This window comes from Elgaria multicarinata, chromosome 9, assembly GCF_023053635.1.
Source record: "Elgaria multicarinata webbii isolate HBS135686 ecotype San Diego chromosome 9, rElgMul1.1.pri, whole genome shotgun sequence".
NCBI classification, from domain to species: Eukaryota; Metazoa; Chordata; class Lepidosauria; order Squamata; family Anguidae; genus Elgaria; species Elgaria multicarinata.
Genome location: NC_086179.1, coordinates 23,632,199 through 23,656,233, shown reverse-complemented (window position 1 = coordinate 23,656,233; position 24,035 = coordinate 23,632,199). Strand labels below are relative to the sequence as shown.

General features: G+C 44.9%; 1 protein-coding gene across 1 annotated transcript in view; it reads right to left on the bottom strand.

The window, feature by feature from the left end:
* Positions 1–3,413: 3,413 nt before the first annotated feature.
* STMP1 (short transmembrane mitochondrial protein 1) overlaps positions 3,414–24,035 on the bottom strand; it is a 33,258-nt gene continuing 12,636 nt past the window's right edge. Inside the window, exons 2-5 of the mRNA XM_063134535.1 lie at positions 21,816–21,861; positions 19,930–20,008; positions 6,301–6,354; positions 3,414–3,996 (exon numbers count right to left, since the gene is read on the bottom strand). Coding sequence (XP_062990605.1) covers positions 3,919–3,996; positions 6,301–6,354; positions 19,930–20,008; positions 21,816–21,861 — 257 coding nt within the window. The 3' untranslated portion in view covers positions 3,414–3,918. The remainder of the gene's footprint in view (positions 3,997–6,300; positions 6,355–19,929; positions 20,009–21,815; positions 21,862–24,035) is intronic.

The window sequence follows — 24,035 nt, the reverse complement described above, 5'->3', positions numbered from 1 at the left end:
ATTTCACACACTGGAAACTTGTTTTGAATTGGAACATTTTCTGTTAAGTCTTCCATTCTATTCTCCAGATCAGCCTTTCTCAACCTGGTGTCTTCCAGATGTGCTGGACTATAAATCCCATCATTCCCAGGCAGCAAGGCCATTGGTCATGGTGCCCAGGCATGATGGGAGTTACACTTCAATAGCACCAGCTGGGGAAGGCTGCTGCAGATAGTGGCATTAAGACTGAAGATGTAGTCCTGATGGCTACTAGTCCCAATGGCTATGTGCTACGTCCAGTATCTGAGTCAGTAAGCCTATATATGCCAGATGCTGGGGAACATTGGCAGGAGGGTGCTGTTGCACCCCATGCCTGCTTGTGGGTCCCTGATCAACAGATGGTTGACCACTGTGGTAACAGAGTGCTAGGCTAGAGGGACCCTTGGTCTGATCCAGCCTGGCTCTTCTCATGATTAACAAACTAGCTAAAAGTGGGCTAGATGGAACAACTATTAGGTGGATTCACAGTTGGCTACAGAATCGGACTCTAAGAGTACTTATCAATGGAACCTTCTCAAACTGCGGAGAGGCAACGAGTGGGGTGCCACAGGGCTCAGTCTTGGGCCCAGTGCTCTTCAACATTTTTATTAATGATTTGGACGAGGAGGTGCAGGGAACGCTGATCAAATTTGCAGATGACACAAAATTGGGTGGCATAGCTAATACCCTGGAAGACAGAAACAAACTTCAAAGTGATCTTGATAGGCTGGAGTGCTGGGCTGAAAACAACAGAATGAAATTTAATAGGGATAAATGCCAAATTCTACATTTAGGAAATAGAAACCAAAGGCACAGTTACAAGATGGGGGATACTTGGCTCAGCAATACTACAAACAAGAAGGATCTTGGAATTGTTGTAGATCGCAAGCTGAATATGAGCCAACAGTGCGATATGGCTGCAAGAAAGGCAAATGCTATTTTAGGCTGCATTAATAGAAGTATAGCTTCCAAATCATGTGAGGTACTGGTTCCTCTCTATTCGGCCCTGGTTAGGCCTCATCTAGAGTATTGTGTCCAGTTCTGGGCTCCACAATTCAAGAAGGATGCAGACAAGCTGGAGCGTGTTCAGAGGAGGGCAGCCAGGATGATCAGGGGTCTGGAAAAAAGCCCTATGAAGAGAGACTGAAAGAACTGGGCATGTTTAGCCTGGAGAAGAGAAGATTGAGGGGAGACATGACAGCACTCTTCAAATACTTAAAAGGTTGTCACACAGAGGAGGGCCAGGATCTCTTCTCGATCCTCCCAGAGTGCAGGACACGGAATAACGGGCTCAAGTTAAAGGAAGCCAGATTCCAGCTGGGCAACAGGAAAAACTTCCTCACGGTTAGAGCAGTGCGACGGTGGAATCAGTTACCTAGGGAGGTCGTGGGCTCTCCCACGCTTGAGGCCTTCAAGAGGCAGCTGGACAAGCATCTGTCGGGGATGCTTTAGGGTGGATTCCTGCATTGCGCAGGGGGTTGGACTCGATGGCCTTGTAGGCCCCTTCCAACTCTGCTATTCTATGATTCTATGTATTTTGTAGCACAGCCTGAATTCCTGAAAGTGTAAGACTCTATAAGCAGGTCTCTGACTAGCAATCAGCAGGAGTGTTACAAACAAAAACAATGAAAAATGCAATGTTAAAATGTAGAATTTCCTCTCACCTGCCCAACTTTATTAGAATTGGAAGGGGCCATGAGGGAGCTGATTATTTGCTCCATGCACCATTTGCTTTTATTTTGGGTGCAGTTTTATTCACTGCTTGATTTTATCTGTGACGATGACAAATTCTTGTAATAACCAAATTGGCTACACAATAAATCTTTGAATTGATTGGTGTTTCATCACTTTGCTGTTTCTGGCCTAGACAATGGAAAAATCCATAAATCCCTGCTCAGCATAATTCATGTGCCCGCAGTTACCATCCCCACCATCCTACCGGCATCACAGCTTGCAGACTTGGTGCTACATTCAAGGACATAAACTAAGTGTACAAGTGGTTCTCAGGTGCCTTAATAAATCATCAACAGAGTAAGCGTTTAGCACAGCTGACATGGAACTAGGAAACTAGAGTTCAAATCTTATTTGGCCAAGAACTCTCTGCATGGTCTTAGACAAGATACTAGCCACCTCCACTGGGTGAGCTCAAAGAAAAACCATCCCAACAATACAATTGTAAGGATATATTAAACAAAGCGGACTAGATCCAGAGATCCCATGACTGGACTTCTACTCACGGAACCTCCTATTCACAAAAAGAGGGGAAGACGATTTTCTCCAACACTCTCTTACAGTAACTTTTGAAACAGGGGTGACACAGGAAGGAGGGGGAATCATCAATAAGAGCCCCCCTCAGATCATCAGCTCTGTCATTCACAAAAGGGCTTCTTTGGATCCAAGCCAGGAAGAACACACTGCAAAATTTGCACAGCCCAATTCAAAGACTTTACTGCCAACTAGGGCTGCGTACGGGCTCCCCTACCTGCTTTGGAGGCCAATTTGGAGCCTCTGAATCAGCTCCGGACAGCCTCGGCCGGGATCCAACTCGCTCCAGATCCAGACTGATTTGGTCCAAGTTGGCCCTCTTCTGCTAAGAATTTGGAACCAGAGCCAAAGTGGTGCACAGCTCTATTGTCAATATATAAGTGCAGGGCGCTACTGACCAATCACCAATCTGATCATCCTTGCCCTCAAAGCCAAATGATACCAGGAAAGGGATTGGGATGGAGCAGGGGAAAACATGGTGATGGTTGACTCAGTTGCCCGGATGGATGGGAATGTATCCATTCATTGCAGGACACAGAATAACGGGCTCAAGTTACAGGAAGCCCAATTGTGGCTCGACATCAGGAAAAACTTCCTGACTGCTAGAGCAGTGGGACAATGGAACTAAATACCTAGAGAGGTCATGGGCTCTTCCACATTAGAGGCCTTCAAGAGGCAGCAGGACAGCCACCTGTCAGCTTTAAGGTAGGTTCCTGCATTGAGCAAGGGGTTGAACTAGATGGCCTTATAGGCCCCTTCCAACTTTACTACTCTGATTCTATGATTCTAATTTATTGTTAATGTTACAGCAGGGCCGCACACTCACCATTAAACCACAAACTGAGGCACTGGGACATATACTGAGAATTAGAAGATTAGTATACTACGTAGTCCTCCTCGACCACCACATGATATTTCATTTTTAAACCTGCTATTCATTTTTAGTTTATTTTTAAAGTTACATAAGAAACATTTTTTTCTATTGAGCAAAATGCCTGAGAAAAGGCAAGGTCTGAAACTGACAGTATTTCACGCCTCTCAGTTTTGCCCAACATTCCACGCTCTTTTTGCACTGGAGGCAAAAACTGACGGCACAAGACCCACCAAGTGTCCAAACAAAAAACTCTCACTTCAGGAAAAAGGACGAGGATTTTTATCAATGATTTTGTACCTTACAAATAGGTTGTACAAAGGACTGTAAAACTGTGCTCCTGATTGTATTTGTGGGGAGGGGGGGGTGGGGTGGAGAGAAATCTTTGGATGCCTGTTCCCAATACACACATTTTAATTTATTTCATAAGTTATTTCATGAGTCAGAATCTAGTTTGTTGGGCTGGAATAATAAAATGAATTTCATTACTCTACACCCAAATCACGTTAATACTTAAATACACGGAGAACAAAAGTCCAATTTCTCTTTCTCTCGTTTCTTTTTCTTGCTATCTGTGGGGTTAGAAAAATGGTCAAATATCCTGAAAGCGCTAGAAGGTTCCATAGATGTGGCGACACTGCAGCCCAGTTTCTCTGAGATTGAAGCTGAAGAGGATCCACAAAAGCCACATTAGGGTTTGGCACCTGTGACCCAGTGACAACACTACATCATCTACTCTTAGTACGGAGATGGCTAAGTCAACATCATTTGTCACTTGGAGGCTTCTTTCGAGCTTCCACGTCTCTCTTGATGTCTTCAAGCTTCTTTGCAAGGTTTGGAACCTATTACAAAGCAGAAGAGAATGTTAGCGTCCTTTAGAATTAAAGAATTCATCGCAAAGAAGATGTCACCAAGGACATGGCTAAACGGGGTGATATTCCGGGGATCGCCCCAGGATCATCCCTGTGCATTCACATGACGTTGGGAGCAGGGAGGTCTGATCCCTCCCTTGCCCTGGTTAAACTCACTGGCACATTGTTTTAACTGTTTTAACTGCATCTATTGCTTTTAAATTATATATTGTTTTAACTTGGATTATGGTTTAATTTGTTTTTAACTGTGTATATTTATTGTTTTATACTGTGTTTTTATCTGTACGCCGCCTTGAGATCTTAGTGATATAGGGCGGGACATAAATATTTTAAATAAATAAATATCACCGTACAGTTTTATTCCGATTTCTCCGAGGTCTCGGGATGATCCTGAGAACATGGAACATGTGGCCCAACGTCGTGGTTTTGTCCCGACTCCTTGCGACACTCCCTCACCACCCCCTTGCCCCCCAACCCAGAGCCACTGCCAACAGGACCTACCCGCTCACCTGCCGCATCACTGCCACCGCCGCATAGCCGCATCACCACCACAACCAGAAAATGCAGCATCCTCCTGAGAGCCAGGCTGCAATTTCAAGTTATCTTGGGGGCTCTGTTTTAGTACATCAATGGCCGCAAACTACAGTGGCCACAAAGGGCCATTTTCCCTTTACAGCTGCCATAGTTTGCGACCATAGATATACAAAATACAGAGACCCCACAATATCTTAAAATGACGGCCTGGTTCTTAGGAGGATCCTGCGTTTCCTGGTTGCAGCAGCGGTGCAGCGGGCAGTGATGGTGGCGGCGATGTGGTGGTGGGGATACGGCAGCAGCAGTTGAGCAGAGAGAGGGAGGTGAGTCCAATGGACTCACGGCTGGCCTTGCGCTGGCTTTCCTGGGCCAGTGGGAGGGAGGGCCCAGCAGTCCTCCAAAAGTGGCCCAAGGTGCCCCAAAGTTTCAGTACCAATCTGCAACTTATGTTCCCCCCAAATCTGCTCCTGTGGTTCAAGGGAACCCTCTAGATCAGTGGTCTTCAACCGGTCCAGACCCAAGAGGCACCTCAGACTCCCAACCTGCAACATGGGACCCACTTTCACAATTCCACAATTGTCCAACATGGTGGCAACAGCTTTGTTGCAACCCATCTGGACTGATCTCACAACCCATTTTTGGGTCATGACCCAGTGGTTGAAGGCCACTGCTCTAGATAACATGAAATAGGGCCTGGAGCAGCTGCAGCATAAACCGCTAAGAACTGTTTCACAAAATTCGGGGAAGTGTGAAATCCGATGGATGAATAAGTTCCAAGCAGTCCAAGCAGATTGGTTCGATTCATAATGGAATTTACAAAGATCAAATTCTTCAAGCAGCCATACAGTACAAATACCATGAAATGACAAAGGAAAGTTGCAGCTGCAGTTAAAAGCCCAATATATAAACAAGAAAACACCAACTTAAAAGGCCTGGGTAGTTTTTTCCTGCCATCTGGCATTAAAAAAAGAATAAGGCGAGCATCCCTGGGAAGGGGATTCTACAGACAAGGTGCCACAGGGGAGAAGTCCCTGTCTCCCATCACCATCTGCCAGATTCCAGATGGTAGGAGGATGTGAAACAGGGTCTCTGAGGGCCAATCTGAAAGGCTGGGCAGATTCATGCAAGAGCAGGCAGTGTTTAGGTGTCTGTATCCCAAGCTGCCAGGTGAAAGCCGCCACGCTGAATTTATTTATGTTCTTTAATTTATATGTTTAAACTGCCCAATAACCCAAGTTCTTTGCATGGTGTATAACGCACTGGAAACATGAAATATAAACAAGAAAACAATGACTAAAAACAGTGCATCCTAAAACCAAGGTAAAACCAAAGGTGAAACTCTCTAGCACATAAATAAAAGTGCAGGGTTTAAAAAGCCGTAAAAACACTTCTTAAAATGCTTGAGAGAGTAAAAAGATCTTCACCCGGGACCAAAAAAAACCCATAACATCAGCGTCAGGTAAGTTTCTCTGGGGAAAGCATTCCACAGACATGCTGCCTCAAAAAGCTCTCTCTGGCCCCGTTCAGACAACACGCTAAACCATGCTGCTTAACCACAAAATGGTTAATGGAATCCACTATTCTGTGATTATATAGACTAAAGCGAGAAGGAATCTGCAGCCCGGCTGCTAGACTACCACTCCCGACAACATCTGAACATCTGGAGGGCCAGAGTTTCCCCACTCATGACATAGACAAAGCTTAACAGTAGCAAAACAGCAAAAATAAATAAATACTTACATCATAGTTCTGGGCCAGATACATTCCAACTACATTGCCAAGCACAAAACCAACCTAAAGAAGAAACAAAAACAATAGAAAAGAAGGATTAGACACTATTCCCCCTCATGATTTAGACACTATTTGCCCTCCTTTCCCAATAAATAATAATATATTTTTGTCAGTTTCAAAACAAACCTGATTCTCATTAAAGTGTTTGTCACATTGTTAGCTGATGTGTGTCCCCCCCCCCGCCCCCCAGTGGTTTCCATGCTTTGGAACGTTTGCTTCCATTTATGCTACATACAAAAATAATTTCCTCCAGAAAGTATTTTCAGTAAAAAGAAAAAAGAAAAACACTGGGATTTTGCAAATAGTGAACATTTTGCAGGTTTTCGGGAGATGTCAGGTTTTCGGGGGGGGGGGGGGCAGTGGGGCCAGTTGGCATGGGCCTATGATTTGAGGGGTCCTACTCGAGCAACAGTGGCGTCTAATGAGAGGAGCTTCAGTGTCCTAAAACGAATCATACTTTCGGTCCGCAATGGTGCAAGAACGTTTGAATGAATTAGCAGTTTTGAACATTAACATTGACAAGGCAAAGTTGCTTGATTTTTCTGTTGATGATGAATTTGCCCAAAGAAAAGCACGTAAAGCATTTCTGAATGTGAAGAAGTGATGTCTTATATACATCTTGAATAAAAGTGCTTGCCATTACCTTTTTTATAAATCGTTCTAGTTCATATGTATTTAGAACTGATTAAAAAATACTTAATGAGCGGTTTTAAATGGGGCCTACTTTTCCCATCTGGCCCAGGCCTATTACCATCTTTGCCCGGCCCTGTTCAGTAGGGCAGGGGTCTCCCACAGTGAGCCCTCATCCTGTTCACCCCCATTGTCTTCACCTTGCTAAAGAGAAAGGGCAGGTGTGGGTGACTGCAGCTGCTGAGCCTCATCCTGCAGGTGGTCCTCAGCCTCACTGCCATTGCCACATACTGTTTCATCCACTCTAGGCTAGAGCACTGGCAAGCAAACAGGTGGCAAGCATGAAATGGAGCAGCAGCAGGGCAAGGAGGGGATCTCTGTGGTGGCCCCCTGCCAGGTTGTGGGCCTTGACGGATGCCCAATCATGCCAAACTCTGTTGCCAGCCAAACCCCTATTTGAACACACTAAGAATCTGAAGTTTGCCCGATGCAGATCTGTCATCCATTCTAGCCCATATTGTCTACTCTTTGCCATCAGCTGCTGCCTGCTTTTGCATAGAAGGAATTAACTACTTCCACTCATCTGGTTTCCAACCTCAACATTTTATACCTGGTTTCCATGTGTGCTTCTTAAAACGTCTTCCGTCTGGATAATAATAAAGTCTTCAAATCTGGTAATGTTCAAAGGATAAATAAAACATTTCACCAAGTGGTGAAAACGTTTACGTGACTGTGATTCATGGGTTTTTCCATATGAAGATCAACCCCACAAGATGTGTAGCTTTTATCAAAACTGGGAAAGTGTTGTTAAAAATATGAGCAGTAGAGTTACGATTGTTTTAAACACACGGGCACCATATGTCCAGTCGCTTTAAAATGTAGGGAAACTATTTATTTCAGGAACTGAGAATGTATATCTCACTTCCTGTGGAATATAATGGGTTTGGTACTTGGAAGAGGAGAAGCAAATTAATTTCAAATTATGTGCATCATGATAAAACTCATTTCTGCAGCTTCTTAAAGAGAAGGGGAAATCCTGCATTTTCGCTCTCGCCTTAAAGCCAACTTTCCCCGATGCAGTGCCCTCCAGATGTGTTGACTATAACTCTGATCATCTCCAGCTAGAATATAATTTGCCGGCACAAAAGAATGGGTTCAACTGAGTGCGTGTATATGAAATATGCACATGGAAAAAGAAACTATTGACAAATGTCCACAAATATGATTTAATCAATAAGAAAGAAGGCATACATTTTATAGATGTGCACAACTGATGCATACATTTGGGGAAATAGGCATGAAAATACACACGAATTTACATGCAAAAAGAGGGGGGAACCCAAAGTTTGCGATCTTGGACTTGAGTCTAAATGAGCTTTGAGATGAAATTCAGAGAAGTTTGGTGAGCACAGGTTTTGCAGATTCGCACATCCCTGTACCTGCGATGTAGGAATGAGCCCTAAGGTATCTACCTTCCCCTTTTTATTGACACATCTTGGGAAATGGACCAGAGATGTAGGATTTGTAATGTACACTTGGTCAAACACATGGCTACCTCCCTAGGCACATGGCCAGCAAAATGCCTCCCCAGATCAGCATCGGTGAAGTTGACAAGCAGGCAACCATCAAATTCAGTATTGCTTTAAATGCAAGGATTCAGAGCTCAGGAAAAGTAACAGTAGCTACCAATTGGGTGGAGGGAGCAGAATACGGTGGAGTAAGATGGGAACATCTTCCCTTGTCACCTCTTCAGCTTCTCACATCTCACTGCACTGTGCTGCCTCCCTTTTGGCTACCATGATACCACCACTGCCTGTTGATTCCTCTTGCTTTTCTGTCACCAGGGATGGAAAGAAAGGGGCCTCAAGAGGGTCTCTTCCTACCTTGATAGAGTGGAATCTGCTCTAGCAAAGGACAAAGGGGTTTCCACTGAAAGCCCTCCCCTCCCCACAATGTGGAGCAGAACTCAAAGAAGAAGAGGCAGCAGTTTTGTCAGAGGGGCAACAAGGTGAGGTGATAGGAACAGGTGGTGAACTTTGAAGTGCAGGCCCTCATCAAAACACTCCTCATTGGCACACCCCCAAGGAAAGACCAAAAATGAGGCCGTGGCGCTGATCCAAATCAAGACACTGGTTCTAACAGTTTTCATTTCCACAAGGAGCAGGTCTTTTGGGTCTTCGAGACCAACCCACCCTAAAATACTCTGAGTTACAAAAGGAATAGCTGACATCAATATATTATCGCTGCACAAATCTATTTTACCTCCAGCTACTATGAGGATTGCAAATAAGCTCAGAGAGAACAGGGAAGGCCTAGGGGGAAGGCAAGAGGCAGTACCTGATGGTATCACTGTACGTCCAAATCAAAACGTTCTGGTGTGTCAACTCTGCGAACCCTACATTACTAGAACAGGATAGAAGTGTCTTTCCTCCCCAAAACTCCCAATGGGTGCTATTTAGTGAGATTCTAGTCCTGTTGGCCCAAAGCTTGCATTGATGCTCTAGTTTTGAGTACAGAAGGTGGGACAGACCCTTTGGGCTTTTCCAGGGAAACCCACCCGAATCGCACAGGATTCGGAGACTTCTCATATATACGATATACAGTGCTTAAATATACCAACTAGACATGCCAGCGAAAGACACAGAAGACAACAGAACAGGAAATTGAGTTCTCCTCACTACAATAAAAATGTCCATCTCAGTGTTGGTGGTCATACTAGATCTTGTTAGTTGTCAAATGGCAAGAGAACAACCAGTCCAATCCTTGAAATCTTGCAGCCACAGAAAGCTTGAAGTAATAAAGCCGTTTGGGGAATGCAGCTCGCTTCCCAGCATTAGAACCGCAACTCATTAAGCCAGACCATTTTTCTAATCAACACCCAGCTACAAAGAAACCATACGGCAGGAAGAACAAATAGCCCTGGCATCTTCCGTCAGGGTCGCAAACACATGTTCTTGCTGGCAGGTACAGTCATTAGAAGGGTTCAACCGAAAATTAAAACTGGCTGCTCATTTTTCCAAGTGGTCACAGTTATTAACCTCATGTACGACTTGCTGGGATGACGGCACAACATTTAAAGCTCTGCACTCTTCTGCCTTTCAGTCGAGGCGTACGTTGATTGGCAACATTCTCATTGTGTGATTTTACAGAAGAGTTACATTTAACAGGAAAAGCTAATAAAGCTCCCCCCTCACTGCCCCCTTCCATATGGGTGAGTGATATTAATTAAGAGAGGAGTAATGTTATGTTTAATGCTTTTTAATCTTTGTAAACCTTTGACTATGGAATGGAATAGAATTGTAAATAATCATCATCATCATCATCATCATCATCATCATCATCATCTGGGACAGAACAATTCATACTGACAAAACAATACCTTGCAACCCACAAGACATAACAGTCATAGACAAAAAAGAAAAAACCACATACCTCATCGACATAGCAATACCAAATGACAAAAAATGTTGTTGAAAAGGAAGAGGAAAAGAGAGCAAAATATACACCACTGGCCATGGAAGTCAAAGAACTATGGCAACAGGAAAAGGTCACTATTATTCCATTAGTCACATCAGTCACCAGCATCACATAAAAAAAAACTATTCAGGAAACCTTCAGAAACTAGGCCTACCAAAATACATCCACACCAACATCCAGAAAGCAGTCATACTGAAAACATGCTCAATTTTCAGGAAATTCCTGAATCTGTAAAAGACAGCATGTCTTGGCAATGCCTGTCATGTCCATCTAGAAAAACCGCCATGAGCAAGAAAAAGACAATAATAATGATAATGCCACACTAAAGGCACAATCCTATGCATGTTTAGAAAGAAAAAAGTCCTAGCTGGGGAATGTTGGGAATTGTAGGACTTTCCCCCCCATCTAAACCTGCAAAGGATTGCACCTTTAGATATGCAGGATTTAATACTCACTACAGCGGGGCAAGTCAAGCAAACAGACTGGAGGTCCCAGCAGTGGATAGCCATTCAAATGCACTGCCTGGCTGGCTGTTAAAAAAAACTGTGTGTAGCAGCAACAACAGCTACAACAACAGTCTGCATTTCATCTTGCTTTCAATATATAATTATATTTATACAAAGTTCCTGCCCCCCGAAGGTGTTTACAGCCTTACATATCATTCCCAGGCAGATCTCTAACAAGGTCCTACCCAGGGCCAGACGCGCTTTGCATTATTAGCAATTGAGTCCCATAATGTACCATCGAGCAATGGCCACATGGAGGTGCACGCGCGCACAGAGCTGGTTTCTTATCCACTTGCTTCAGTAGCAGTGGCAGGCAGCTCTATGGCGGCACAGAGTGACGGAGCATCCTCCTGGACCATAGAGGCCTGTGGGACGCAGACCAGAGTGTCTGTCACAGGGACAGAAATTCTAGAAACAGAAGGAAGTTTGGTGGGTGAATGGGGGGAGGGGAGGTAAGAGGTGGTGGGAAAAGTGGTTGCGATTTGGGTGGTTTCATGGAGGGGGGATGAGGAGGAGAGGAATATGGGTGCTTTCACCCCACCGACAGTGCTTTCAGCTGCCACAGAGGTGCTTTTGGCCACACAAACAGCCCTGAAAAGCCTCATGTAGCCCACGAGTCATGTGTTGCCCACATCTGGTTTGGTATTATGCCTAAGCCCTCCCCCCTCCTGCCAAAAGTGAGGAAACTCAGCAAGAGACTATCCATTAATGCTCCTCATCGCAAGGCCCAAGAGCCACTAGTGGCTCACCATCACCTCAAGTGTGTCTTTCTCTATGTCTCTCATTCTCTCTCTGTCTCTGTCTCTCTCTTTCTCTCTGCAGGAGCTGCTCCCTTTTAGCTCTCTAGAGATGCCTTGTTGGAGCAGAAGACAACAACCACATATTTAACGGTTTCACTGCACTGCCTTTAAAAAGCCAAGAAACAAGCAAGCAAACACACAGCTCAAAAAGCATCAGAAATTTGCTGCCTTTCCTAAGACGCTAACCTTGTACATCTTTCAAAATGCCGGCGTCTTTGGGTCTCTGGCTTTCAGCTGAGCCAAGGCAATCTAACTGGCCAATGTGCTAAGTTGCTGCCCTCTCCCGTTTGAAGGCCTTACTGATTACGTGGGCTTCTTTGCTGAGAAATGAAAGATGTTAATGCAATACCCACTGCCAGCCGGCAGCTGCCTGTTCAGACTTCTAAGAAAAGAAGTGAACAGCTGTCCAGCGTCCAGCCCCAACCCCAGCTAGCCAGGGCCGGTCTTTCTGCTGCACAGAAGATGCACAGCGAGGGAAGGCTGGAGATCGCATCGCAAGCAAAGCGCTGAAAAACAAATGCCCAAGGCAACACAATCCTAGTAACCACACTCTTGGGAGTAAGCCAGTACTGAACATTGCGGGGCTTACTTCTGAGTAAACATGCACACAACTGTGCTGTAAGCTGCTTGTGCTACCCAAGAAGCTACCATATAGCATATAAATATACGTCTAGCCCAGTGTAGTCTATTTCAGCCTTCCCCAATCTGATGCCTTCCAGATGTTGGACTACGGCTGGCTAGGGGATGTTGGGAGTTGTAGTCCAACACATCTGGAGGTTGGTCTATACTTCTGGCTGGTCTCAGCCAAAAGATTTCCCTATTCCCTGAGCTTTCAAATCAGGAATACCAGGAATTGAACCTTGGACCCCCTACATTCAGGGCTTGTGCTCTACCCTTGAGTTACAATCTCTCTTCAATGCACAACCTGCACTTTTAGCAATGTCTTTGATGTGTCGCTGAAGCCACTCAGGGGAAGATAGCAGAAACTGAGGCTGAATGTAGAAAGCATCCATGGTAGCCTGTACAGTCAGGTGGTCACTCAGGAATCTAAGCCAGGGTCAGGTAAATTTCTGAACAAAAGAGCCATCTTAATATTAATAATAAATTTATTTATTTATTACCCGCCTCTCCCTCTGGATCAAAGCGGGGAAACAACATTAGATACAAATACCATAAAATACATAAAATTGATTAAAAACATATAAAACTGATACAATATTAAAATAGTCATATATCTTAAAATTTATTTGGGTAGGCCTTCCAGATAGGGGTGAAAACATTCTGAATGTCAATGGTAAATATAAAAAGCCTATGACTTCTTTGCAGGCATATTAAATGAAGCACACTGCCCTGTTTATGATGTACTGGGCTGGAGAAGCACATCAGTATACATTCACAAACACACAGTGTACTCCGAAGTTATTTGCAGCATTCTTTTGTCCGGAATAGCGTTGTGCCTTAAAGCAGGCCAGGAGACACTTTGTCTACTTGGAAGCTCAGTGTGCTTCTGCTTCCAGCTCCCCTCCAAGAAAAACAACCGCTTTGCACTGACACCGAACAAGGTTTCCATCTTATGATCCAGCTCTGTAATAATTCTTTAAAACACGCACTCTTCACCCTAAAAAAGGCATGCCCGCCTCTGAGATGCCCCCACTGTGGTCTGCAACCCCTGCGGTCCCCTTTAACCTCATTTGCCAGAATTCTGACACAACAGTCCTGACTTTGAGTGGTTCCAGGATGACCACTCCACAATCCCTACAACTTTATAAAACACTTCTCTAGAGCTCAGTGTCTTGCTTCTCCTGCCATGTACTTGTTTGTGTCAACATATGGAGTGGGATGTGAAGACCCAGCATCTAAAAGCTCAAACCATAACAAGCAGGAAGAATCATATCCAATTCATCCCTGCTAGAGCAATGTTGGTTCGTTTGCTTCTGGCCAAAAGAACATAAAATGCATGCCGGCGTCGTTCCATCAATTGGTGGTTGGAAAAATTGACTGTACTACTGTTCTGTGACACAGTTGCTGGGGCTTTGCAACAGGCCAGTTCTTACAGAAAAACATTTAGGCAAACCACAGATCAAAGATCTATATGAGAACAAGACGGCCTTCCTCTTAGCTGGCACTGTCTATTTGGACATCTCCATCTCCCCCACTCCGCCCCACCTCACCCACGCTACACAAATACTTTCCTGGCCTTCAAACTGTATTCTGAGCTATTTTTCTCTCTCATGCCACAATACCTTCACATACCCCTCTGCCGTTACTTTTTGAGGGAGTGTATCAGGTGGGCCTGGCTCCCCACACTTTGTTCACACGGCCTCGTTTGCTAGCTTCCAGATAAGTGGACGACAAACTAGTTTGGTTTCTAGAATGCCAAAGTTATTTGAGAAGTTCTTCATTACGTTTATGGGATCTTCTGTCTATGGCGCCATTCTGAAACCAGAAAAAGCGTTGCCTAGAGAAGAAAAAGGCCCATGGAGATGATGAGGGAAGCCATCCATTTACCACAAGGCATTCTACAAAATGGCAGGCGCGTGGGGCAGGGGGGTGTTACTCTTATTTGGTTCCGCAGAAACCATTGTGCTCATTTTTCACATTTTTACATGGAGCAAGCAGCCATTTCATACAGTAACTCAGGAGTGGAAAACCTGCAGCCGTCCAGATGTTTTTGAACCACAATTCCCATTGTCCCCAACCACTAGCTATGTGATCTGTGGATGATGGGGGCTGTAGTCCGAATTATCTGGAGCCCCACAATTCCCCACCTCTGCATTGACCTCTGAGGTGGGAAAATTCTCACACAGCAACTTACTGCGCAACCTTGCACACACCCAGCTGGAGAGCAGCCCCGCTGAGTTCAACAGCCCTTACTCCCAAGTTAGTGCGTATAGGACTATAGCCTTAATCACCTGCTACTTGGCAGGGGGAAGGGAAAGGGGATTATTTGCTTGTGATGATTACCAATGCAACCACATCAGAGAAAATGCTTTTAAACAGGGGTGCTGAAGTCCTTTCATCCCAAGGGGCTGAATCTCCCAGAGGCCATATTCCAGTGGAAGGCAAAAGGGTCTAGGGCAAAAATGCCAGCCTATTTTGGCTTAAAGCTCTTACTGCCAGTAACGAAGCCTTAGGAGAGGCAGTTCCACCTTCCGGAATGGGGTAAGAAACTGCACAAAAGCCAGGAAGTCACCAAATGATTGTTGGTCATGGAAAAGAGGGTGTGGCCAGAGGAGGAGGGCGTGACCATAAGGGGGACCCTTGTGGGCCAGACTGTGGCCCAAGGTGGGCTCGAACACTGGGCCAGAGGTCCTGCATTAAAACAAGTGTTTGCTGTGGTCTGCCAACTGGCAATTGTCACACAAATTGCATTTCAAGCAATTTACACGAAGAAAACTGATGTGGCTATGGCCCCGTTCAGAAAACACCTTAAACCATGGCTTTAACAACAGTGGTTAAGCCAGGAAGCCGGGCTGTGTTCAGAAGACACCTTAAACCACAGCCTTAACCATGGTGAATAAAGCAAAAAGCCTTATTCACCATGGCTAAAGCCACGTTTTATGGCGTCTTCTGGGCATGGCCCAGCTTTCTGGCTTAACCACCGTGGTTAACACCCTGGTTTAAAGGGTCTTCTGATCAGGCCCTATAACTTCCCGGGTGAGGATTGTATGCCGCTTCCAAAAGGAAGGGTTGCAATCAGGCCTGCTTCATTTGTTTCAGCCCCCTCATGGAAAACACTTCAGTGTGGTGGTGCTCCACAAACAGCTGTGATGTGGATGGAGCACCACGCTTTTCCACACCTGCGTCACACCTCCCAGCTGCTGAGGCAGGTGTGGGAACATTTCCATGCTACTGTGCTGAGTTTGCGCAATGAGCACCATGCAAGTGTCATGGCTGCAAACCTGAGTGACCGTGTACAAACCTGGATTTCTGCAGCCTCGACTGCCAACGTACAAAGCGGTCCTCCATGTTTAGGTGGTTTTGACCTTTAAAGCCCTAAACGGCTTGGGACCAAGCTACTTGAAGGACCGCCTTCACCCATATCAGCCTACCCACACTTTAAGATCAGAAAGAGAAGCCCTTCTCCCCTGCCCACAAGTGAGAGAAAGTAGGTGGGTCTCCACATGGGAGAGGGCCTTCTCAGCAGTGGCCCCACACCTGTGGAACGAGCTCCCACCGGCGGTCCACCATGCACCATCCTTACAGGCTTTTAAGAAGGTCTTAAAAATGTTTTATTTTACAATGGCCTTCTCATAAATGAATACTGTTTTGCTGCTACTGCCCTTGTTGATTGTTAGTTTTTACTGTTATCTTTTATAGTTTTTAACTGATATTTTACTGTCTATGTCTTTATTGCTTTTAATGTTTATACTGTTTTATGTATGGTTGTAAGCTGCCTTGGGAGGGCTTCTGCCCTGAATGGCGGCTAAGAAATGTTTTAAATAATAACTACTTTTAAAGTTGCAAAATTATCTGCTCTTGCAGCAAGATGCATCTTGGGAACCTATATATGGACCACTTTCTTATACAATGCAACATTTCTGAATCTGGCGCCCTTCTGATGCTTTGGACCACAACTTACATCATTCCTGACCATTGGCCATGCTGACTGGGGCTGCTGGGAGCTGTAGTCTAAAACACCAGAAGGCCATGAGATTGGGGAAAATCTGCCAGTGCTACCTCCAATTGGATTAAAATAGTTTGTAAGAGGACAGAGAAAAGCTCTCAGCACATTTGACAATCATAGATTCACATGCCACGCAGGAGCAGGAAAGGACTGGCAACAATTTATAGGGCTCGCCATAGTTATCCTAATATTATGCATAGCCCTAGAAACAGAAGTCTGCAGTTACTTTGGTCTTTTGAAAAATGAAAACAAAAGCATCGTTTATAAGATTATCCCTTTATCGCTCTGCAACAGTCTTCACGAGGACGAAGGGTCTAACACTTTATGCACCAAACAGAGAACAGAAGGCCAAATATATCAGAGTTTCCCCATTCTTCCAGTTCTCAAAAACTAATCAGAAGTCTTAAGTAGAAGTGATGTTTATCATGGATTTGATACGCAAGAGTTCCAGGCAACCGCCCAGTCAAAAGATATTTAAGGCATTCTCAGCTGAGGTTTTGTTAGAGGAATAAGAGACCGTCTCAAACCACCACCACCCCAAAAAACCCACAACCCTAAGCCTGAAGAAACATGGATGTCCTTCAAGAGATTTTAATTTTGTTTTGGACTACAACAAGTGAGAAAAAAATGCCAACAGTGGTTGACTTTCTTAACAATGATCAGAATCTGAGCTATGTGGCTGTACAAATGAGAAAGAGAGAAAACAAATGAAGAATCAGTGAAAGTCTGATTACTTTATCATAATTTTAACGTAAGTAATAATCTGGATTTATTGGAATTCTAGATGAACAGAGAGCACCATTTATAGGCCCACCATTCCCAAACTATGCTTCGAGAGGAGCTGAAGTGTGCCACGTTAGAGGAGTCCACCACTCTGTGTCCCTGAGAGTAGGGTGACCTAAGCCCAGTTCAGTATAAATGGGTACATCATGCACAAAGGGGTTCTCCCAAACACTCCTGGCAAGGCCTAACCCCTACATGCCAACATGTGTGCCACTCTACCCCAGGGCTGACACATGATTGGCAACAGCCCATCTACAGATGTCTACACATAAGGCTACCTTTACGGAACACAGAAGAAATATGGAATTCACTACCACAATATGTAGTGATGGCTTTAAAAGGGGATTGGATAAATTCCTGGAGGAGAAGTCTATCAATTGCTACTAGCCCTCATGGTTATGTGCTACCTCCAGTATCAGACGCAGTAAACCTGTGTGCACCAGTTGCTGGGGAACATGGGTGGTAGGATGCTATTGCACCATGTCCTGCTTTGCTGGTCCCTGGCCGACGGCTGGTTGGCCTCTGTGTGAACAGAGTGCTGGACTAGATGGACCCTCAGTTTGATCCAACATGGCACTCTTTATGTTCTTAATACAGTGTACAGTTCTGGTCATCACACCTCAAAAAATGTATTATATTGCTGGGGGGAAAGTACAGGGAAAAAAACCACCAAAATGATCAAGGAGCTGGAGCAACTCCCCTACCAGGAAAGGTTACAATGTCTGGGACTGTTTGGCTTCGGAAAAAGGTGAGTCAGGGGAGACATGATAGGGGTTATAAAATTATGCCATATGTGGAATAAGTAGATAGGGAGAATTATTTCTCCTTCTCTCTTAATACTAGAACAGATGAGAGGAAGCACTTCTTCATACAATGCATAGTTAAATTATGGAATTCACTACCACAAGATCATAGAATAGCAGAGTTGGAAGGGGCCTACAAGGCCATCGAGTCCAACCCCCTGCTCAATGCAGGAATCCATTGATTTCTGAAAGCTACCTGTACTGAAAGCGACCAACCTGGACAGCTTTAAAAGGCAATTAGGCAATTCAAATTAAGGTTATCAATGGCTACTAGTTATAATGGTTATTTGCTACCTCCAGTATGAGAGGCAGTATGCCTTGTACTGTAGCCACCTTGAGGCCCGGTATTGGGGAAAAGGCGCGATACAAATAAATAACAACAACAACAATGGAAGGTGTTATCAGGCTGCACATAAGGCAGAGTGCATACATGAAGAGATAACAAATGATAGTTGTGTTGTACGAAGGCAGTTCTATACTTGCTTGATTCGGCTGGAAGGTAGATCTCCAAATGACAAGATAAGTCCAGATTTATATTAACAAGGTTTGGAGGTAGGCCTGCTAGACACCCTGAGCTGAATGTTTTCTAACCTGCTTGCTTACACATACCTATATTACTTATTTATGTCCTAGTAGTTTTTTGTTCTTATGACTTAAGTTTATTTTCATTGTTGTTTTAATAAATTCTACAGAATTTCATAACGAAGAGTGGTATAGAACTATTTTGAATGAATGAATGAATAAATAAATGAATAGATGAAACCAGCTTATGTAACGTTTTCTCACCAGGCCTCCAAGAAGAGAGGGTAGATTTTGGGGTGAACATTAGGAGAAACCAATTACCTGTGTGACAAGGAGCCTACAAGACTTTCTCCAATCCTGTGGTCATCAAGGACCACACAAGTGGCTACTTATAAGTGTGGAACAAATATAATTTCAGATCAGGCCTGTTCAGACAACACGCTAAGACATGGTTAGGCCGCTAGCCTTCTTGCAGCAAATGCTAAGTGAGCAAGTTTAAATCATGGTTATGTAGCCACCATGGTTAGGAATAGTTCACATGACATGCTAAGCCATAATGTTTAGCTCAAACTGCTTAACCACCATAGGTTAGCATATCATCTGAACAGGGTCACTGAGAGAATACCGAAAGACTGCAAACCTCAGTGTATATAAGTGTGTTCTACAACAGGGGTGGGCAGAAGGTAAATCTCCAGATGTTGGCCATGCTGGCAAGGGTCTCTGGGTGTTGAAGTCCAAAACATCTGGAGATCTACCTTCTGCCCACCCCTGTTCTAGGTAGCAACTTTTAAAACCAGAGACACTGAATCAGCTAGAAGGGAAGGACTTTTACATTGAATGGTGACTTTTCTCTTGTCTAGGTAGGGTTTGCAGGGCTATAGTACATACCACCAGGGGTAGAATCAAGGTTGTATCAGCAGTCCAGCCTGTGAAGCAACTCTGGACATTTTCTCTTCCCCCCACCCTTCCCACCCTCTTTTAAAAGTAAAAGATAATATTAGATAACATGGCACAGAAAACACTTAACAATCCACATTCAACTGCACTGCCTAAAGGGGTACACTCCTCCACTTTCACACCGCTACAGCACCGTCACTTGTGGAAAGCACAACAGCATTCAAGGTCCACCCAAAGGCAGATGCCTTCAGACAAAACAAGTCCACCTTGATGACACTGCTTGGAGACTTCAAGGGTCATGGTGCAATAAGTCAAAGAGTTGAAGGTAAACCAAAAATGTATACGCAGCTGCCTAAAGTTTAGTGACTAAAATGTTCACCAAGGGTGTTGATTTCTCAGCCACGTGTGCTGGGGTTATCAAAGGAGCAAGAACTCTACTTCAGTTATAAGCATACACCGAAAAAGAATGCGAGTGTGGTGGAAAAGGGAGCTTTTAACTCTAACTGGAACATCTAAGTTCAGAGGCGATATACCTTTGAATACAAGATGGAAGAATGGGAGATTGCTACACTTTCATGTCCTGCTTGCAGGTTTCCAGAGGCATCTGGCTGGCTGCTGGTGGAAACAGAGTATTAGACTAGGGGCAGGCAACTTTTGGATCTCCCAGTGTTCTGGCTTACAACTCCCCTCCCTCTTCACCTACGGCTAAGGGAGTAGTAGGCCAAACATCTGGAAGAACACAAGATACCTCCTCTAGACTGGAATCAGCCTTTCCCAAAAAGTCTCCCTCCAGATGTGTTGGACTACAATTCCTAACAACACCTACCAGCTATGACTGTATTGGTTCAGAGTGATGGGAGTTGTAGTCCAATATATCTGGAGCGAACCTAGATGGGGAACGCTAGACCAAACTGACCATAGTTGGAGCCAGTAAAACTATTATTGCCTTCTTATGATTCATAAGTATGGTAGAGCGATTCTTAAGTGATGCTATGAATCTCTCTGGAACACTTAGGCAATGCTCAAAGGGTATAATTAAGGCTGCAGTTTACAAATACAAACAGAGGGGGAATTTCCACCCCAGATCGAATATAGTTGAAATATTCTGGAGAAGGCTATCAATGGCTGCTAGTTCTGATGGCTATGTGCTACTTCCAGTATCAGAGGCAGCAAGTCTATATGCACCAGTTGCTGGGGAACATGGGTAGGAGGGTGCTGTTGCACTCATGTCCTGCTTGTGTGTTTCTCATGGACAGCTGGTTGGCCCCTGTGTGAACAGAGTGCTGGACTAGATGGACCCTTGATCTGGTCCAGCAGGGCTCTCTTTCCTAAGCTGGCAGAACCATGAGACAGACTTGTGATCATGGATAAATAGGGAAATAGATGGTAAATAGTTGGAACATGGTGAGGTGGTCCTTCCTCAATCTGGTATTTTCTAGATGTTTTGAACTACAACTCCCATCAGCCCTACCAGCATAGTGAATTACCAGAAATTCTGGAAGCTGTTGACCAAAACACCTGGAGGCCAGCAAATGAGGAAGGGTGGCCTAGGAAAAGAATGACTTAAATGAACTCTACTATTCTATGATCTGCTTCTTATTCATTTGGGAAGAATAAGAATCATTTCTCTGCAGCAGACAAAATACTAGCATTTCGTTTCCAAGGGCGCCAGCCAAACACCTCCCTATAATGCCCAATTGGGTCTCTGAAATGGGGTAACTATCCTTTGTGGCTTGACTCCCAACATCCGGTACCCAGAGATATGCTGCTTCTGCACGTGGCTGGCATCCTTTAACAAGGCCAGCCATACAGCCTTTCCCAACTTGATCCCTTCCAGGTGTGCGTTGTCCTACGACTCCAACACTTTACATAGGTCCCACTTTTTCCAGAGGGGCTGACTCCCAGGGAAGTGAGCTTCAGCTATAGTGCAATATAAAAAGGCAATAGATAAATAAATGTGATAAATGAAGAAGTGTGACTAAGAGGGCACAAAATCCTACAACTCCCAGCATTTCCCAGCCAATAAGTAAGGGGTCAAACTATTTTTTGAAGGGGAGAGCTGGCTGGGGAATGCTGGAAGTTGTAGGACTTTGTTCTGTCTAAACACTCCTGGGATGGCATTTTAAAATCCTACAGCTCCCAGCATTCCTCAGCCAGTTAAGGGGTCAAGCTAAATTTGTTTGCGGGGCGGGGGGGGGGCTGGCTGGGGGATGCTGGGAGTTGTAGGACTTTGTTCTGTCTAAACGTGCCTGGGATTGCGCCCTAAGATTGCAGCCTCAAATCCTGATGTTGCTTCCCCCGCCCAGCTCTCATTTCAAGGAGGGAATCAGGATTTTCTCTCTGGGACTCCAACCTGGTCCCCCTCCGTCTGCATTCCCTCCAGCAGCCCAGCTTCTGCACCCCTGAAGAACAGACTCACCACAAACTGAAACATGATGCCACTTTCTGCCTCTCTCTTTCTGCCACTGTAGTAAGAGGAAATCAGCTTCCCAGTTAGCAGCAACTTCTCTTCCGGGTTCCCCCCCTTTAGCTCCTCTCTGGACTCCCTCACTGGCTGAGAGCTTTGATGGACCTCTCCAGGACCCTATCCGTGGTTCGCCTTACTCTTGGGGGCGGGGCGGGGAGGCTGAACGAACCCGGCCGTCTTCACTTCCTCTCTCTTGCATCGGAGAGGGAATGATTCAGAGGTAGCGTCGTGGCTCCGTTGGGAAGAGGATCCTTCATTTGCGGCTGCCTTAGGTGCTGCCTTTGCAAAATCATGGAATATGAGGCAGGATTGATCCTGCCAAATGTGGGCATTTTTACGTCCCACTGATCCTTCGGGGTGTGTGTGTGTGTGTGTGTGTGTGCAGAGCTGCAAATATGCTTGGCTGTCCCCATCAGACCCTTAGGGTAAAATCCAACAGAAATTCTACTTGGAGTAAACCCATTGAAATGTATGAGACTGAAATTAACCACGACTAGCTTGCCCCATTCATTTTACTGATCTACTCTAAGTAGGATTTATGTTGGATTTAACCCCTAGCGCAATCTCTTATGTGTTTACTCAGAAGGAAGGCCCACTGAATTGAATGGAGCTCGATCCCAGGTCATTGCGTGCAAGATTGCAGCCTCCACACCTATCAAATCAGTTAGGTTAACTGGGGCTGCAGCTCTGTACATCAGTTTTCAAAGGAAGCTGCCTTATACTGAAAGCTCCATCCAACAAGCGTTTTATTGCACACTCATTACTGGGCACTCACAGAGTTTGCTCAGGTCCTTCACATGACGTCGTCTGCCTCTCACGCGCCTTCCGCCCCTCCTGGCCTTTCTTGAGCGACCCAAAAAAACTCTGTTTAAGTCTGATGTATTTTTAAACATGAAATTGCTGCTCTCTCCTGCTCTGTGCAGGAGAAGCAGCGTCATTAGAACAGTGGACTCAGTGGGCCTCGTACTTGTGTACTTCCTCTTTTGAAAGAGGAAGTAACTGAGGAATGAAAACACAGGCAGAGAAGCGACGGTTTCCCCCCCAGTGTGATGGAGCTTTCCGTCAGACCAGTATTGTCTACACTGACTGGCAAGAGCGGCTCTCTGGGTTTTTGGAGGTATTATTTTTCCTCGCACTACCTGACAAAGCTGGGGATTGAACCTGGGACTTTCTGCATGATGTAGTTCTCATCTGGAGGGCACCAGGTTGGAAAAGGCCACTGTTCTTGCCTAGGTAGAATAGTACTACTGAGTACACACATTTGCATCGCATTGTAATTTCTGTCCGAAATGCGAAAGATAATGATATTAGACAGGACCCAACCAAGCTAAAGGAAATTTACAGCACTGGGTAGGAGTTGGATCTATGAAATCAAAAACAAATCTTCAGAATTCCATGTGATTATTATAGGGGACACCGCAGCCACAGTCATATCACAGAGCACATTTGGCTCCATGGACTGAATCGTAAAAAATAATGGATCTGACACTCGTTGGCGGTGCCATGGCACAAACACATGCATCTGAGACATGCATCTGCTTTATTTCATATCATTTTAAAGGAGAAAATCCCCCAAACCATGCTTAAATCACAGCGCACATCTGCCTCCATGGACTGAACCAGAAAAAGCATAGATCCACCACTTGTTGGCACTGCCATAGTGCAACAATGTGGATCCAAGGCATGGATCTTCATGATATTTGCAGGGAAAATACTCCAAACCACAATCACATTGCAGAGAACATCTGTCTCCAGGGCCTGAACTGTAAAAATTATGGGTTTGGCGCTCGTTGGTGCCACCATGCAGCAAAAACAGGAGGAAAGTAAAAGCTGGATCCATGAACACCCCCTCCCCCCTCAGGATCCTCTTGATTTCATATGATTTTTACAGAGCAGCCCACATACACACCACCATCACATGTCAGAGCACATCACCCTCCATGGACTGAACTATGAAAATCATGGATCCGCCACTCATTTGTGCCACTATGGCACAAAAACATGGATCTGAGGCATGGAACATCACAGATCCCCCCTCCCTATCAAATCAAAACCATATGTAATGCATCTAATGCTTCTTTAACTCATACGCTTTGGCAATGCCCCATAGTTGCCCCTTTTGGGGAGGAGGTTATAATAAGGATGAACGTTGTATTGAAACAATCTATGATA